The 16,703-nt window shown below is 35.7% G+C and overlaps 1 protein-coding gene across 1 annotated transcript in view; it reads left to right on the top strand.

The window, feature by feature from the left end:
* Positions 1 to 16,703, top strand: part of EPHB1 (EPH receptor B1) — a 494,682-nt gene that overhangs the window by 362,994 nt on the left and 114,985 nt on the right. The window contains exons 6-7 of the mRNA XM_044669152.1: positions 3,613 to 3,794; positions 13,718 to 13,880. Of these exons, the coding sequence (XP_044525087.1) occupies positions 3,613 to 3,794; positions 13,718 to 13,880 (345 nt within the window). The remainder of the gene's footprint in view (positions 1 to 3,612; positions 3,795 to 13,717; positions 13,881 to 16,703) is intronic.

The following is a 16,703-nucleotide window of genomic DNA, read 5'->3' as shown; positions in this document are numbered from 1 at the left end:
ATTTTAGAGACAACTTTTACATTTTTCCCTATCCCTTATTCCTCTATCTTTACAGTATATCATGCATACATGTATATGTTATATATATATATATGTGTGTGTGTGTGTGTGTGTGTGTGTGTGTGTGTGTGTGTGGAAAGACAGATTAGACAGACAGACAGACATAGATAGATAGATAGATAGATAGATAGAAATAAAGATGAATTATAACATACACACACAACTGGCAGGGAGTATATACGTGTGTATGTGTGTGTGTGTGTGTGTCCCCAAGAGGCTAATCTTCTAAGCTTTTATTACTAGATATGCCATCATTAAATGCATCCATCCTAACTGACTCTATTATACCTATCTCTCCTTTCCTTGCCTAACCTCCTTGAAAAATCAGCCTCTTTGTACTACCTCCACTTACCTGTCACTCTCTTCTAAATCCTCCCTTTTTAGTTTTGGTGACACTGCTCTCACTTGGTTCTCTCCATAACCTGTCTGTTCCTTCTCAATATACTTGGCCAGATCTATGTCAAGTCTGCTATCAAATGTAAATGTCTCCTTAGACGTTTTTCTTTTCATAATCTCTCACTTGATGGTCTCATCAGTTCCAGACAATCCAATCTTTATGCAGATAGTTGGTTCTCAGAGCTATATACTCAACTCTAGTCCCTTTCACATCATCTTTTGGGCATTTTGGTTTCATAGGTATATTAAACAAAACATATTCAATAAAGATCACTCTCTTCCCTCCCTCCCCACCTCCCACCAAAATCCTTTCCTTCTCCCACCATCCTAATAATCATTTAGGTTCAAAATCTTTGAATCATCCTGTGGTCCTTACTTGCTAATTAATTGCCAGATCTTGTTTTTAATCTACACAGCATCTTTGGTATACATGGACTTCTCTCTTTTCTTATAAACAATACCTTGGTCCAGGCCATTGCCCTTTTTAATGAGAACTCTTAGAGAATCCTCCTAATTGGTCTTTAAGTCTATCCTATCCTCCACACAACTGCAAAAGTGATTTTCCTAAAGTGCAATTCTGACCATGTGATCTCTCCCAACTTAATAAATTCCAATGGTTCCCTTTTATCTCTAAGATCAAGAATAAACTTCTTTGACATTTAAAGATTTTTAAATTTCTCTACTTCCTACACTTTTAGTCTCCCTTAAAATTATTTTTTCAGATTACATGTTGATGTAATTGTTTATAATTATTTTCTGACATTTTGTGATCCATGTTCTTTCCATCCCTCCCACCCCTCTATCACTCCCCAAGACGGCAAGTAACATGATATAGTTGTAAATGTGTTATCATCCAATACATATTTCTATGTTTGTTTTATTGTGAAAGAAGACACATATCATTTATACTAGAGAAAAAATTCATGGAGGAAATAAAGTGAAGAATGACATGCTTAAATCTGTATTCAGACTCCATCAGTTCCTTCTATAGCAGTGAATACCCCTTTTTTATCATACATCCTTTGGAGTTGTCCTGGATAATAGTTCAGTCATTCACAATTGATCATCATATAGTATTGCCACTACTATGTGCAATGCTCTCTTGGTTCTGCTTACTTCACTTTACATCACTTCACATAAGTCTTTCCAGTTTTTTGGGAAGGGAAATCATCTTGTTCATTATTTCTTATTCCATTACAATCATCTAAAACTGGTTCAGTCATTCCTCTCTTTCTAGCCTTCTTAAATATTTCCTCTACTACAGAGTCTATGATTTGTTCATTATGACTTACTTATTATATTTCACACATGATGATCTACTTCCACAGGTTTGCTGACAAATGTTTACCAATCAGCTTTGGGGGTGAATTCTTATATTTTATTTGCATTTTTAATATTTTTCCATAACTTCTTAAGTCTAGACAATAAAAATAAATAAATCAAGCTGATTTGTAACACTTTCCAATTTCTTGGGCAAAAGTACTCACATTTAATATTTTATTTTTAAAGATAAATTTATTATTTATTTGTGAATTTTTTTTTAATTTTGTCTTATTAAATTCTCTCCCTTCTTTCTGCTTCCTTCCCCACCTATTGAGAAGGCAAGCAATGTGATATCAATTGCACTTGTGAAAACATGCAAAATATTTTCATATTAGCCAACACATTGAAAATTTAACAATCAGCTCTCAAGAGCCAGTATGAACTAGCTTTTGCACTCTTGACCTTTGAGCCTTTGGCCAACTGTTCCCTCATGCCTGGAATGCTCCCCTTCCTGGCCTTTGCCTTTTCCAATTCTCTTTGTTGTTCAAAGCTCAAATCAAACATCTACATCAAGTGTGGAAAGCCTTTCCCAGTCCCTTAATTACTAATACCTTGCCCTCAGGGTTACTTTATGTGTAACTTATATGAGTGTGTGTATATGCATACTTATATGCATATATACACATATATTTGTACACATATATGATAAATAAATGATTACATAACAACCATTTACATATGTTTACACATATATGTACATATATATACATATGTAAATATATATAAAATGGTTGTTGTTTATTCATTTCAGTTATGTCTGACTTTTCATGATCCCATTTAGGGTTTTCTTGGCAAAGATACTGGAGGTTTGCATTTCCTTCTCCAGCTTATGTTATAAATGAGAAAACTGAGGCAAGCATGATTAAGTGACTTGTTCAGGGTCATAATAGCTGATAAGTGTCTGAGACTAGATTTGAACTCAAGAAAATGAATTTTCCAACTCCAGGCCTAGCAGTCTAGGTGCCCCTTGTTCATAGACCCCTGAAATCTGTCATTTTATCTTTTGGAACTTTGGGGACACTGATAAATAACTCTTGCTCTAATCCATTCAATAAATATCTAAATGCCTACTATGCTAATCTCTAGAGATACAATTAATAAAAAGACAGTCTCTGCCCTTAAGGAGTTTACAATCTAAAGGGAGAAGACAGCATAAAAAAAAGGAAACAGAAAAACAAGGATACCAGAGAGTCAGAGTAGCAGATACAAAGTAGATAAATCCGTATATATATACAAATATGTGTGAATATACAGTATTGTACATTACACGAAGTACTTTGTGTATATATATTAGATAAATTGTGTATTCATATTCATGGTGACAACTAGCTAGCAGTTAGAAAATAATTCAGAGGCGATGGTGAAGAGCGGTGAAAAAGGTGCTAATTATAGAGTCAGAGGTCCTGGGTTCAGATCCTGACCCTGACATTTGCTCCTTGACTGACATTTGAGTAAGTTACTTCATGTCTTTGGGGCTCAATTTCTTCATCTGTTAAAAGGTTGGTGGTAGTGATCTTGAAGGTCCCTTTCAATTCCAAGATCTGCTGATGCTATGAAGAGGTCTGTTTTTCTTTAGGAAAAGAAAATCCTACCCAAAGACTTTGTGTAAGAACTATCTGATAAAGAGAAACTGAAAAGTCAAAGCTGCAATTTCAACTCTTCCTGGATTCACCTTTCCCCAAACTCTGGATATGCCAGGATGGTCCTAGAGGAGAAAGAAAGAGAAGGGAGACATTTTTTGTTTGTTTGTTTCTTGCATTCAAGTATCTGAGTTTAATCTGTCATTATAAAGATCCTCACTTTTGCCACCTGTCCTGTCTTCTCTCTCCACAGCTCCCTCCACAGTTCCCATCATGCACCAGGTAAGTGCCACCATGAGGAGCATCACCTTGTCATGGCCACAGCCGGAGCAGCCCAATGGCATTATCCTGGACTATGAGATCCGTTATTATGAGAAGGTGAGCCGGATCTGCACTCCTGACATTAGCAGCACTGTGGGCTCAAGACCAGCCACCGTAAGCGTGAACATAATCAGAAGGGAAAAGGGGAGGGATTGGAGGAGAGTCCCTAAAGGAGGCAAAAGGCAGTGGCCTAAGGCTCTCTAGAGTGATTTCTTGATGCAGAACTATTTCTATACTGGCAAAAATGAAGTATCCATATATCCATATGAACACATATAATATTAATGTGAGTGGATGCATTATATATTTATATGTTTTATGTACCACAAACACACATATAAAACTGAAGGATATGGTGCTTTCATGCATTCTCTATAGGCATAGTAAAATACTTACTAGTCAGACCACTGAATGCTTTGGTGTACTTTATCTGTGGATAATTCACTTACTCAAAATATCCACTAATGTGGATAATTAGGGAAAGGAACATATATTCCAAATCATGTACCTAAGTAGAAAAAACCACTATTGACTGATTAAAGGTGTTTCAATGTTAGAAAAATTCTGTAGAAAGAGTCAATAGTTTTATTGAGAATATAGCTATGAATTTGCTGCCTACCTTATCAGGGAGTTTTGCTAAGAACATGGCACCGAGAAGTGAAATTTGTGAAATTGCTTGTAAATATAGTTCTTTTGTAGCTAGGACTACTCCATAACCAAGAGTGATAACTCTGAACATTCTCCATGGGATGGTTCTCACTTCATTTTCTATACTAATAGCAAATGATGTGTTAAAAAAACACAAGAGAATGAAATTACTTTGGAGTTGTATGACTTTAGCCAAGTCACTTAGTTTCCTGTGGCTTCATTTTCCTTACCCCTAAAATGAGGACCTGGGATTATTATCTCTAAGATTCTTTCCAACTTTAGGACCTCTTCTGAGACCAGTATGATATAGTAAGAAAAAGTACTGCATTAGGAAACCAAGACCTAAAGGTCTAGCCCCTCCTCTTGGTACCCCACAATCCTATTCCACAACTAAAAAGACGTACTACCTTGGACATGTAATTTGATTTATTTATACCTTATTTTCTTCATCTAGAAAGTGAAGGTAATTTTATGTTATTGTTACCTCATAATTATGGGAGGTGAGGGATGGCTGCACCATATAATCAATTGAAATCCTTCCCATCACTAGAATCTCATAAATCTATGGTTTATGAGAAATTTATGAATATTTAAGATTTTATGAAAAAGTGGGCAATTTAGCTAAGTCTAGACAACATGGGCAATGTACAAGGTTAGGTGGTTATCTGTTATTGCCTAAAGCACTTTGCAAAATGTAAAACCCTATATAAATGCTGCCTCTTGTTATAATTTTTAAACCATTAACTTCACAAAGGACAGGAAAGACTTCATATGTTTGTAACTTTCTACTTTATACAGCCTAAGGTTCTGAACACAACAAGTGTCTAATAAATGTTGTTTGCTGAATTTTAAAAAAATCTGCTGAACTGGGACTGGATGTACACTTGATCCAAATCATTCAGGGGATCCAGGAAAGTTAGAATGGAGCTTAATCTACAATTTTAAATGGCATAATGCTGTAGGGGGTGGGGAGGAGGTCCATAAAAAGGAGGAATCTTCTTGTTTTTGTTTGCAAAAATGTAATTTAGGCTATTAATACTGTCTGAGCCAATTATCTACACAGTTCAAATTTACCAACTTACAGCGGATAATTTCATCAGTACCAAAAAACAAACAAAGCCTTCCTTCTGTCCTTCCCCTTCTCCCCCTAAATACAAACTAACTAAAAACAAAAACAAAAATTCACTCTCCCCAACCCTATAATTAATCATTTATTCCTTTGCTTTAAGGATTTGTCCATTTTAACACCAAAAATAATTCAAGATATCATAGCATTAGAACTCAAAAACAACTTTAGAAGCCAGCCAATTCAATTCCTTTATTTTATAGTTGAGGAATTAAAACTAAGAGAAATTAAATGACTTTCATAGGCTCACTCAGCTAGTATCTGAGGTAAGATTTGAATATTCTTTTTCCTGAAATCATCTAACACTATTTACCAAAGGTTTATCAGATGGAGTTTTGAAAGGGGGAGGGTAAAGAAGACAAAATGGCACTAATTATCTATGATAGGGATGAGGGGGACAAGGAACTCATGGAAGGGGAAGAAGAAAGAATGGATTTCTAAAAAAATAAAATATTTAAATCTGTTAAAAAAAAAAGAAAGAAAAAATGGAGACTATAAGGTCAAGGAAGAAGACAAACCTTGCGTATTGCATTGGAGGCAGAATGGTATTGTAGAAAAAGACATGTCAGAGGACTTGGATCCGAATCCAACCTACTTATTACTTTTATGTCCTTGGGCAATCCATTTTCTCTCTATCAGCCTCAGTTTCTACATCTTTAAATGGAGAGGTTAAACTAAATGCTCTCTGAGTTCTCTTTCAAGGCTGACTTACCATATTTTTTATGCAGAGCTTCCATTAACCATCCCTGTGCTTCAGAAATAGGACTGATAGATTCTTTGATAAAATGATGGAACTCCAATTTGTTATCATTTACTCACCCCTATAGTATCCCTCCATCCTCCACCCCCCATAGAAGTTAAAACCTCCTCCAGGTGCAAGCTGCAATTGCTATCAATTCCAGCTACTGAAGGAAGGCTTATTTTCTCTGTTAATGCAACTTCTCCTGCTTGTCTATAATTTATACTAATTACCAACATGGGCATGCAACAGCTCACTGCCTGAGGCGGTTTCTACACCTCAGTGAAGCACATTATTTCTCTAAACTCCAGAGAATTGAGGAGTTTTCTTCAGAGGCAGGGGGATGTCTGTGCCAAGTCACCAGCCTGCTCTGCAGTATTTTGGCAAATGATCCCTGCAAGTTATGCCTTTGTATGTCACTGTGGAACTTTTTGATTCCATTTTAAAATAAATATCTTTGGCTTTTAAATCTATGAGACTGCCCTGAACCATCCCTGATGTGATAAGACGAAAACATTAGATCCCTGAAAGTTCTTCAAAAAGATATAAAGGGCTATGTGAAAGGATGTGCTGGTTTTCCTATTAGCATTATCGATATTATTTTGTTAGTAACAACAGAAATATTAATTATATTTTGTTTTTTCAAAAGATCCAAGATTTCAGGGGTGTAGCCTTTCCCTCCACTGATAGAGATCACTAGTCTTCCACATCTAATCAAACAAACACCATCGATGCTAAAAAATGTACTCAGCTGGTGTTCAGCTTTCAAATAATGAGCCTTCCTGGACTAAGCTATACTGGCCTTCTGTCCTGAGGACAAACACACAGTCTACCAGTGGCCTTTACTGGAATTCTTTCGTAAATAAAGCTGGCAGCCTTGTGGCAATAGCCTACTAAGGAAGCCAAGTTAACCTGTCTATTGTGAAGAGCTTTATTTGATCCTCATCATTCTTATTCTCAGTTCATCCTGTCAGCTTAGCAAAAAGTTACTGGGCCTGGAGTGAGAAAGAACTGAATTCAAATGTCCTTACTAACTGTGGGACCTTGGGCAAATTCATTTAACCTTTTTCTGCCTCAGTTTCATCTCTTGTAAGTGGAGATAATAGCTTGTACTTCCCAGGGTGGTTATGAGGATCAAATGAGGTAATACTTATAAAGCACTTAGCATAGTGCTTGGTGTATACTAGGTATTGTTATAAATTCTAGCTATTATTATTATTATCATTAGTCAATCTTTATTCAGTGCTAGGCACTGAGGATACAAATACACAAATGGAAGTCCTTGACCTTCAGGAGATTACATCCTATTGGTTTTAATAATACTATCAGTTTTGCTAATTATGCTATCACTTTCAATATTTCCATCCACCAACATGAGAGGAAGTGGGCATTCTTCCTCTGATATTGAGCATCTCAGTCATTGCTTCAAATGGATTATCTGATTTATTGCATCCACACATCTGCTCAGCTTAGGAAATGCCTATGACTGGTTCTAAATTCCAAAGGCTACCCTGAAGGAATAAATCCTGTTTGTTTGTTTTATGTGCCTGCCTATTATTAATAATATAAGTGTATGCCTTTATATGCACCCTTGTAGCATTTAATCCTTAAAATAGCATGATTTAGGACAGGAAGTCATAGCGGAATGGAGAAAGCTTGCAGTCAGGGTATCAGAGGGCTCAGGTTCAAATCCTACCTTTGACATTTAATCCATATGACTCTAAGTAGAAGGCTGGTGAGGCCCAACCTATGATTATGAGAATTCAAGCTTTATTATTGAAATTTTATGAATTAGGAATTTAGTAGGGTATTTATATTTAGGGAAAATATAAAGGGCTGTGTAAAGACACAAAAGAAAAATAATGCTATGTAAAAGGATGTGGAGATATTAGGAGATTAGGAAACTGAGGCTTAAGAAGTTGAAGTTTGGCTTCCTCAAAACCCTCTAATGGCTAATGGATGGCATACTGATGAATGGCAAACCTGGGACTTTAACTCAGGCCTTTTGACCCCAAGTCAAATATTCCTTCACTTGCATCACACAACTTCTGTATTAATTATCTCTGACTAGATCTTCTCCTTATAAGAATAGATTATTTTTATTATTTTCATTTGAATTCCATGTTGTTACCCTCCTGTTCCCATTTTTAATCCCTTAAGCTTCCTTCTCCCTCTGATGCTTTCTCTTCCCTCATGCCTTTGTCACCTCTCCGTTTCAGCTCCCTGGAACAGAATTAATATGCTTCTCACCTCCCTACTAGCTCATTAATAAAGAAGTCAAATGGTACCAAGTTAATGACAGTCCCTGTGGCTTCATCCTGTTCATCTTCTTTCCCATTTTAACACATTTTCATTTATCTTCCCCCTTTGTTTACTCTTGTCACACTTTCCCCTCCTTATGTCAGTGCTCATAGGCAAGCCATGGATGGAGAAGCCACATTCGCTCTTGGCTGCCTCAAAGATTAAGCATTTAGAGGTTTAATATATCTTCATAATAACCTCTACCAGTCTGGGCTGGTTCTGGCTTTGGGAATTTCAACCCCTTAAATTCCAGGTTCATTTTCCCAATGAAGCTCTATTTCAGTACATGATAATGTCTTATGCTTGATAGGTTGGATCAAATGATGGGACTCAAGAGCTTGGTATGCCCCTGTGTATTTGGGCAACTAGCCTTGCCAGATATAGCCTTGCCAATCAATTTGCTTTCATTTCCCAAGTCTAATAACAGCATGAGGCAGTATGGTGTGGTGGAAAGAGGGAGTTGGCTTCAGATCTGGGAGAACCTTTTTTCAAATCCCATCTTTGACATGACATAACCTTGAATAAATCATTTACTCTTGGTGTTCCAGGTAACTCTCTAAGATGTCGCTTAGTAAAGAAAGTTCCTTCATCAAACAAATAAAAACCAACTTGCAAATACAATTTGCGTGCAAGCATTGGCCTTTATTTTAAATCCAAAGCACTTTGAAGAAAGGCTGACTTAAATAAAAATCATGAGCTAATCTCTATAAGAGGCAGAAAGGCATAATGGATAGTAGGCAGGCATTGAACTCAGAACATCTACATTCATCTATTAACTCTGGCACGTGATAGTTGTATAGCCCTAGACAGATCACTTAAATTCTCTGTATGTTGGGAAATTCTTAGTATTCTAAGTTGTAGAGAAATTGCTAATCTATTGGAAGGAAGGAGTTTCCTCACTAGGAGTTCCCTATAGATATAGATCTACCACTTATACCCCCTGCCAGAAAGTTTGGTAAGCAAGGAAAATTCCATGACACCAAATGGTATTATAAGAACACTTCCAAATCTCAAATAATGATCCATTTATTTAAATAAATATTGAATTCAATGAGAGTTTATCAAAACAACTTAACCTGTTGCTTTAAGTTTGCTTAAATGGAATTTAATTCATATTTTTAAGGCTCCATATGATTTTTCTCAGTTTCATTTCATCTGTTGGATTAGTACAGAGCAAGCTATGACTGATACCTTCTAAAACTCTCTGTTTTCAATGATGATAAAAGGATAATGATGGACCTTTAGAATTAAAATTGGAAAACGTCTCAGAGATCACCTTTTTCAATATCCTATACAGTAAGAATAGCTTTCTGACTTGTGGCTATCTAGCCTCAGTTTTAAGATGTGCAATGAAAACCTTCCCTGGATAACTCTGTAAATTCTATGGTTGCTCTAGTAAGAATAACATAAACAAAGTCAATTCCTTCTCCCTCAAAAGAATCCTTCAAATATTTGAAGACAGAAATCATCTCTTATTTTTCTTTCTTCCTAGTGAAACACCCTTAGTTTTTTCAACTGTTCTTAGGACACGATTTCCATAGCCCTTACCATTCTGGGGCTTTGCATGCTCTCCAGTTTACCAATGTCTCTCTTAAAATACTTAAAATATAAAATAAATAAACATAAAATATAAAATAAAACAACAGTACTTCCACATCTGTATCTCCTTCTAAATCAGTCATTAAAATGTTGAGCAGAAAAATGTTTGAATCTGAGAAGACTTTGGGACACCAATTGAGACTCCCTTGTGATGAACAAAGCTTCTTCCAGAAACTGTGTGGTTCTGGTGTCTTAATAAAAAACAACATGAGCAAAACACAAAAACAAAAACAAAAAAGCCTTCTTAATGGAGGCTTTCCTATGTGCTGGGTACCATGTTTAGGAGGATTGAGGGTACAGAAAGAAGAATTAAATGTGTGTTCCAGGTATATTCTGACCAGAACAAAATGCAAAGAGATACTTAGATCACTTGTAATGTAAGTATATAGACTTGTAATCTAAGTATAATGCAAACATAATTCTTTTTTTAAGTTATCATTTATTTTTATTTACATGCAACATAATATAACATGTAATATAATACATGTGATTTGTTATGAATATGTAATGAATTATAACAAATGTACTTATCCAAGAGAAACAAATTCTTACATTAGCTCTGTCCCAAAATCTATATCTCATTCTTTTTTCTCCTCCCCAAGAAGGCAAGTAATATGATGTAGTTTGTACATATATTATCATATAAAACATAGATCCCTGTTCATTATGTTGTGAAACAAGATACATAGTAATTCTGCTAAACAATTTTAAGATTTCAAAATTTTTTAAAAACAGCCATATTATACTGTTGACTCAGGATAAATTTTTCATCAATTAAAACTCCAGCCTTTTTACATGTCCTAGAGGTCAAATCAGTCCTGATCCTGTTATTCTGTAATTTAAAAAAAATTAACCTAAATTTCAGGGTAACTATTTATTCTCTAGTGAATTCTATTTTCCTGGCTTTGGCACAGGGATCCAGCCTCATTTGAGATCATTTTGAATCTTGATTCTGTCTGCAACTGCTACAGTACTTCTACACCTATATCTCCTTCTAAGTCAGTCATTAAAATATTGAGCAGAAAAATGTTTGAATCTGAGAAGACTTTGGGACACCACTTGAGACCTCTCATGATGAACAAAGCTTCTTCCAGAAATTGCTTGGCTCTGGTGTCTTAATCAATAAAAAACAACATGAACAAAAACACACACAAAAAAAACCTTCTTAATTGGGGCTTTCCTATGTGCTAGGTGCCATGGTTAGGAGGAGGATTGAGGGTACAGAAAGAAATTTAAATGATGGCCCCTGTACACTAGAGGCTTATAATCTACTTAGGAAGAAAAGATATATACACGAAGCAATTAAAGAACAAGATAGTTTATGCCACAGTACTAAATTGTGCAGTACAGACAATTAGCTCAGAAAGATAGTGTCTAATAAGGTGCTGATTTTACAGTGCAGCTAATAAGCATGAAAAGAGATAGAGAAAGAGAGCTTGTGAGCTAGAATAATGAGAGGAAGATTTAGAGAAGAGGTGAAGGCTCGAGGTAGGATTTGAAGGACTGATGGATTTGACTGCATGAAGAGAACATCCAGTTTTCCAAGAATGGAGGACAAGGTCTATAAGAGGTAATAGTAACCAGTACAACAAACATTTAAGGGCCTACTGTGTGCCAAACAGTTAGGGTACAGAGGCAAAAATGAAATAATTCTCAACTCCAAGGACATTGCATTCTTTTGAGGGGAAGTCCAGAGGATAATTTATAAGGCACAACAGGTAAGAGAGAAGGAAGGAACACTAAGGGGACTGGTAGAGAGTTCCTGTTAGGGAATAGTGAATAGATAAGATGCAGTCAGATAATAAAAAGGTCTGGATATTAATGCAAGAGTTTGGAGCTAATTCATCCAAAAACTGGGAGTCATTTGATAAGTTTTTATTAGAATAACATGAAAATATTTTAGAAATGATCCAGTGCTCTCTTCCCCCTCCCTCCTTGATTATAAGTATTAAGAAAATTAAATAATTCTTAGATCATGTACAAACATTAATTTAACTTCTGGCACACATAAAATGGGATCATTGACCAACAAAAAATGAGCTGATATACTGCCAAAACCACTGAATCATATCTGTATTGACATTCTGGCTATCAATGAAACTAAAAGATGCATAGAAGCTGTAGCTAATAGTAAATGCAGATCAGAAGCTCTCCTTCTAGTAGCAAATAAAGAAATCAGTGGGCTTCTAATCTGAATCAGGGGAGAGAACATACTCATCACTGAAATTGTTGATCCATAAAAGTGTCCAAGTGTTTATCTGGACAGGATGGATAGGAGGCAATGCAAATGTAGTCAAATTATCCAAAAAAAATAAGTAGCCACTCAAAGGAAAAGGATAGAATAGTGACCTGAAGGGTCACAGGAACAGTTCGATGTTGACTCCAAGAGTTACACATGATAAAAGTCATGAGGCAAGTAGCCAGTTCAGAGGATGGGACTGGAGATGTTAGAGAAGTAGAAGGGCAGCAGTGTTATAAATGAAGAGATAGGTATTTGTGACATAATATAAAATGTTCTCAGTCTTCACGGCAAAGTCTGAGTGTGTGTGTGTGTGTGTGTGTGTGTGTGTGTGTGTGTGTGTGTGTGTGTGTGAGAGAGAGAGAGAAAGAGAGAGAGAGAGAGAGAGAGAGAGAGAGAGAGGAATAAAAAGATTTACAAGAAATATTAAGGGTGAAGTTGAAGTTTGTTGAGATGATTTGAAATTTGAAGATAGGCTAAGTCTTTTTTTGCTATAATAATGACAGCCAGCATTTATATAGCACTTTAAGGTTTGCAAAGCACTTTAGATATATTATCTTATTTGACTTAATAGGTATAAAAATGCTTTTTAAAATCTGAAATCACCATATAAGCATTAAGTATAAAATGATGCATGTAAATGTCATATAGACTGGCATGCTCTTTATCCTCTTCTATAAGAAAAAATATATATTTTGAGTGATTCATCCATGTGCTCCAGATAACTCAGTCAATTCCCTAAGTATCCTTTATCCCACTTCTAATATCTCTGCCAAAGTAGCATGCCATAGTGGACAGTGAGCCAGCCTCAAGTCAGAAAGGCCTGAGTTGAAGTCCCACATATTGTTTATGTAACCCTGGACAAGTCACTTTAACTTTCAGGATTCTCAGGCAAAACTTTAAAAGCAATGACTGATCTGTGTTGGTCCACAGAATTTTCTCAACAGAAAGTCCCTATACCATTAAAATCACAGGTCTGGATCAAAAAGGAAAACCAAAAGTCTATCAAAATTTAAGTATCTTTGGAAAATAGTGGGGAGTTATCATAGGGACACATTCTAGATGTATATTCTTCCTTTTCAAATAGATCCAATCATTTATGAAAGGCAAATCATCTAACTTCTTAATCCTCTAGGCACACCTCTAAATTGCTATGTTGTGGAGGAAGTAGAGAGTACTTTCTTACCAGCATTTCCTTCCATCATTAAAATCATAAATCCTTTCCCTATCTTTATTCCATATACTATTTATCACATGCTCATAGTGACAAAATGGTGATTTTACCCTATTTTATAGATATCTGATGCAAGTTTTGGTGGGTGGATACATTTCTCCCATCTCCATGAGACCAATGAATGTTTTTTCTTCTTCTCTATATTATGAAGGAACAGAATGAGTACAACTCTTCAATGGCAAAAAGTCAGACCAACACGGCTCGGATTGACGGGCTTCGACCTGGCATGGTTTATGTGGTTCAAGTGAGAGCTCGAACAGTCGCTGGTTATGGCAAATACAGTGGGAAAATGTGCTTCCAGACACTGACAGATGGTGAGTGGTGTGCTTGGCCAGGGGAGAAAGAGGATAGGGAGAAAATGTAGAAGAGGACAGAGAGAAATTGCACTAGCTGCTAAAATGTCAACCTGTAATTGGGTTTAAGTTAAATTCTCTCTTCAGAGTCCATTTCCCAAGAGGGCAACTTGGAGAGGACCTAGTTGTGTGCTGGGATATTTGATTAATCACCAGCTGGAAGAAGAATCTGCTTCCAGTCTTTCAGTTGTGTTTCCCCTCCCTCCTACTTCGTCCACAGCATCTAATTGAATTTGGGTTTGAAGCTTCTTTCCACATGGTGAACATATGGGAATCTGTTTACTTGTATATCAAACCTGACCTAACCACTCTCACTATCTAATAAAGCTTAGAGAAGTTAGGAGAAGAGGGCACTTTGAGAGTAATGGCTTCTCATTGAATGCCAGCCTGACTTGAATTCTTCAAATTAATGCTCATTTATGGGGCACTACAATGACTTTAGAATCAGAGAACTCTGGTTCAAAACCTGTATCTAATAATACCTGTATGAGATTGGACAAATCGTTTAACATTTCTGAGACTTAGAAAGGGAGGTGAGAGAGGAAGCAATCATGGATCATGAAATATCAGAAAACAATTTAAAATTGTATCTACATGTAATTGGGAAAATATAAAAATACAAAGACATTTACTAAATAAAATGGAGGAAATGGGAAAAAGGTAAGAATTGGACTACACTGGTTGAGGATAAGGTAGATAGGTTGTAACTGAAGGTCTCTGAACTTGTTTGTTTGTTTTTTTTTATCCTTTTTGTAAGTATGTTTCAATAAAACTGATTCCCTTGTAGTCCTATATATTTTGTTTAATACATTTAAAAATAATATTCTGAGAGGGAGCCATAGTTTAATCAGACTTCTAAAATGATCTAGCCTTGCTACAACAAAGGTTAAAAACCCCTACATAATATTAATGCGAAGGTCCTTTCCAACTTTCAAACTCTGATTTTTGTAAACTAAAACAAAGTTGTTGCAAAAAAAATCAAATGAACAATAACAATAACATTTCTGGGACTCATTTTCCCAGTCTGTAAAATAGATGAGATGATTTTTGAGGTCCTTCCCTGGCTCTAGATCATTGATCTATTATCCATCTTTTCATAATGGTTCTGTGAATAATGACAACAGCATGGATATAGTATTGTAGTTTGTACAGTGCTTTTCAAATATTATCTCATTTTATCCACACAATAACTTGATGGTGTGTGCTATTATTAGTCCCATTTTACAGTCAAGGGAAGAGAGAAAGACAAAGGTTAATTTGACTTGTCCAGGATCACACAGCTAGCAATTATCTAAGGTCAGGTTTCAACTCAAGTCTTTTGAAGCCAAGCTGCCTGAACCTAAAGCTTTCTTGAATAAGCTCAAGTTCTCAGAAGGAACAGGTAAACTTGGCTCTCTAAGAGATCTGACTAATAGCACACTGAGTTTAAATCCAGCCTTAGATACTTAGTAGCATCTAGTACCCCTGGCAAGCCACTTTACCTCTGTTTGCCTGAGTTTCCTCATCAGTTAGAAACAAAACTGGACTAACAATAGCACCTAAATCCAAAGATTCCTATGAGTAAAAAATGAAGTAGTATTTGTCAATTGCTTTGGAAACCTACGTGTGTATTATATTCATATTATATGATGCCATGTATAACATGCAATATAATTAATGCCATATAATATTTTAATATTATGTAATTCTATAGATATTTGATATATAATATATAGCATTATATATCATATTTAATATTATATATACACTATATAAATGCTTGCTCTTTCACTCCCTAAAAATCCAAGGTTTAGTTCAAAGAGCTCCATTTATCATGAAGTATCTATTATTTTTCTATTGAAACTCTTCCCAACCCTAACAGTGAGGATACTAGAAGAGAAAAATGATCTCATCTTGCTTTTTTACAATCTAGTACTTTCTTCTCTTTGATTTGCAAGTATTCTTTTTTTTTTAATTTTAAACCATTAACTTCTGTGTATTGACTTATAGGTGGAAGATTGGTAAGGGTAGGCAATGGGGGTCAAGAGACTTGCCCAGGGTCACACAGCTGGGAAGTGTCTGAGGCCGGTTTTGAACCTGGGACCTCCTGTCTCTAGGCCTGGCTCTCAATCCACTGAGCTACCCAGCTGCCCCATTGCAAGTATTCTTTTTAATGATTCTTTAAGACTTATTTCCCTAGTTGGTGTTTTCTTTCTTTGTAGCTTTTCCAATGGTTATTTTGTGTGTTCAGGTGCCTTTTTCTTTAGATGGGGGCTTAACAGAATCTTCCTTTGAGGTATTCAAACAAATTAATCAACTGAGGTTCAATCAGCCTCACTGCCAAAGCATTTTAGCTTTAATAGGAAGCAGAAAAGAAAGCCAAGGAAGAATATTGATCATCAGCTTTTACCTAACATTTTTAAAGTGATATGTTACTTGTCTCTTTTGAGGAAAAGGAGAAGGCTGGAGAACTGAAACAGGACAAATTACTAATGGGCACTTATAGTACTGAAAGTTCCATTCTCTTTTCTCCTAGAATTATCTGGCTTTTATATATATATATATATATATATATATTGGCTTCATGGATTTACCCAGAATTCAAAGCCAAAGATCTGATCATGGGGTGCCTTAAAATGGTCAGTCTCCTTGTAGATTTGATGAGACAAATAAAAAAGTAACACATTTCATTCAAGAAGTTTATTTCTCTTAAAGTTGGCAGCTAAATTCAATAAAGTCAATAGAGAAAATTAAAATATGGTTAAGTTGGAGATATCCTTAGTCCTATTAATTCATTCCTTTTTG

This window comes from Gracilinanus agilis, chromosome 3, assembly GCF_016433145.1.
Source record: "Gracilinanus agilis isolate LMUSP501 chromosome 3, AgileGrace, whole genome shotgun sequence".
Classification (NCBI taxonomy): domain Eukaryota; kingdom Metazoa; phylum Chordata; class Mammalia; order Didelphimorphia; family Didelphidae; genus Gracilinanus; species Gracilinanus agilis.
This window is presented reverse-complemented; position numbering and strand designations above follow the sequence as displayed.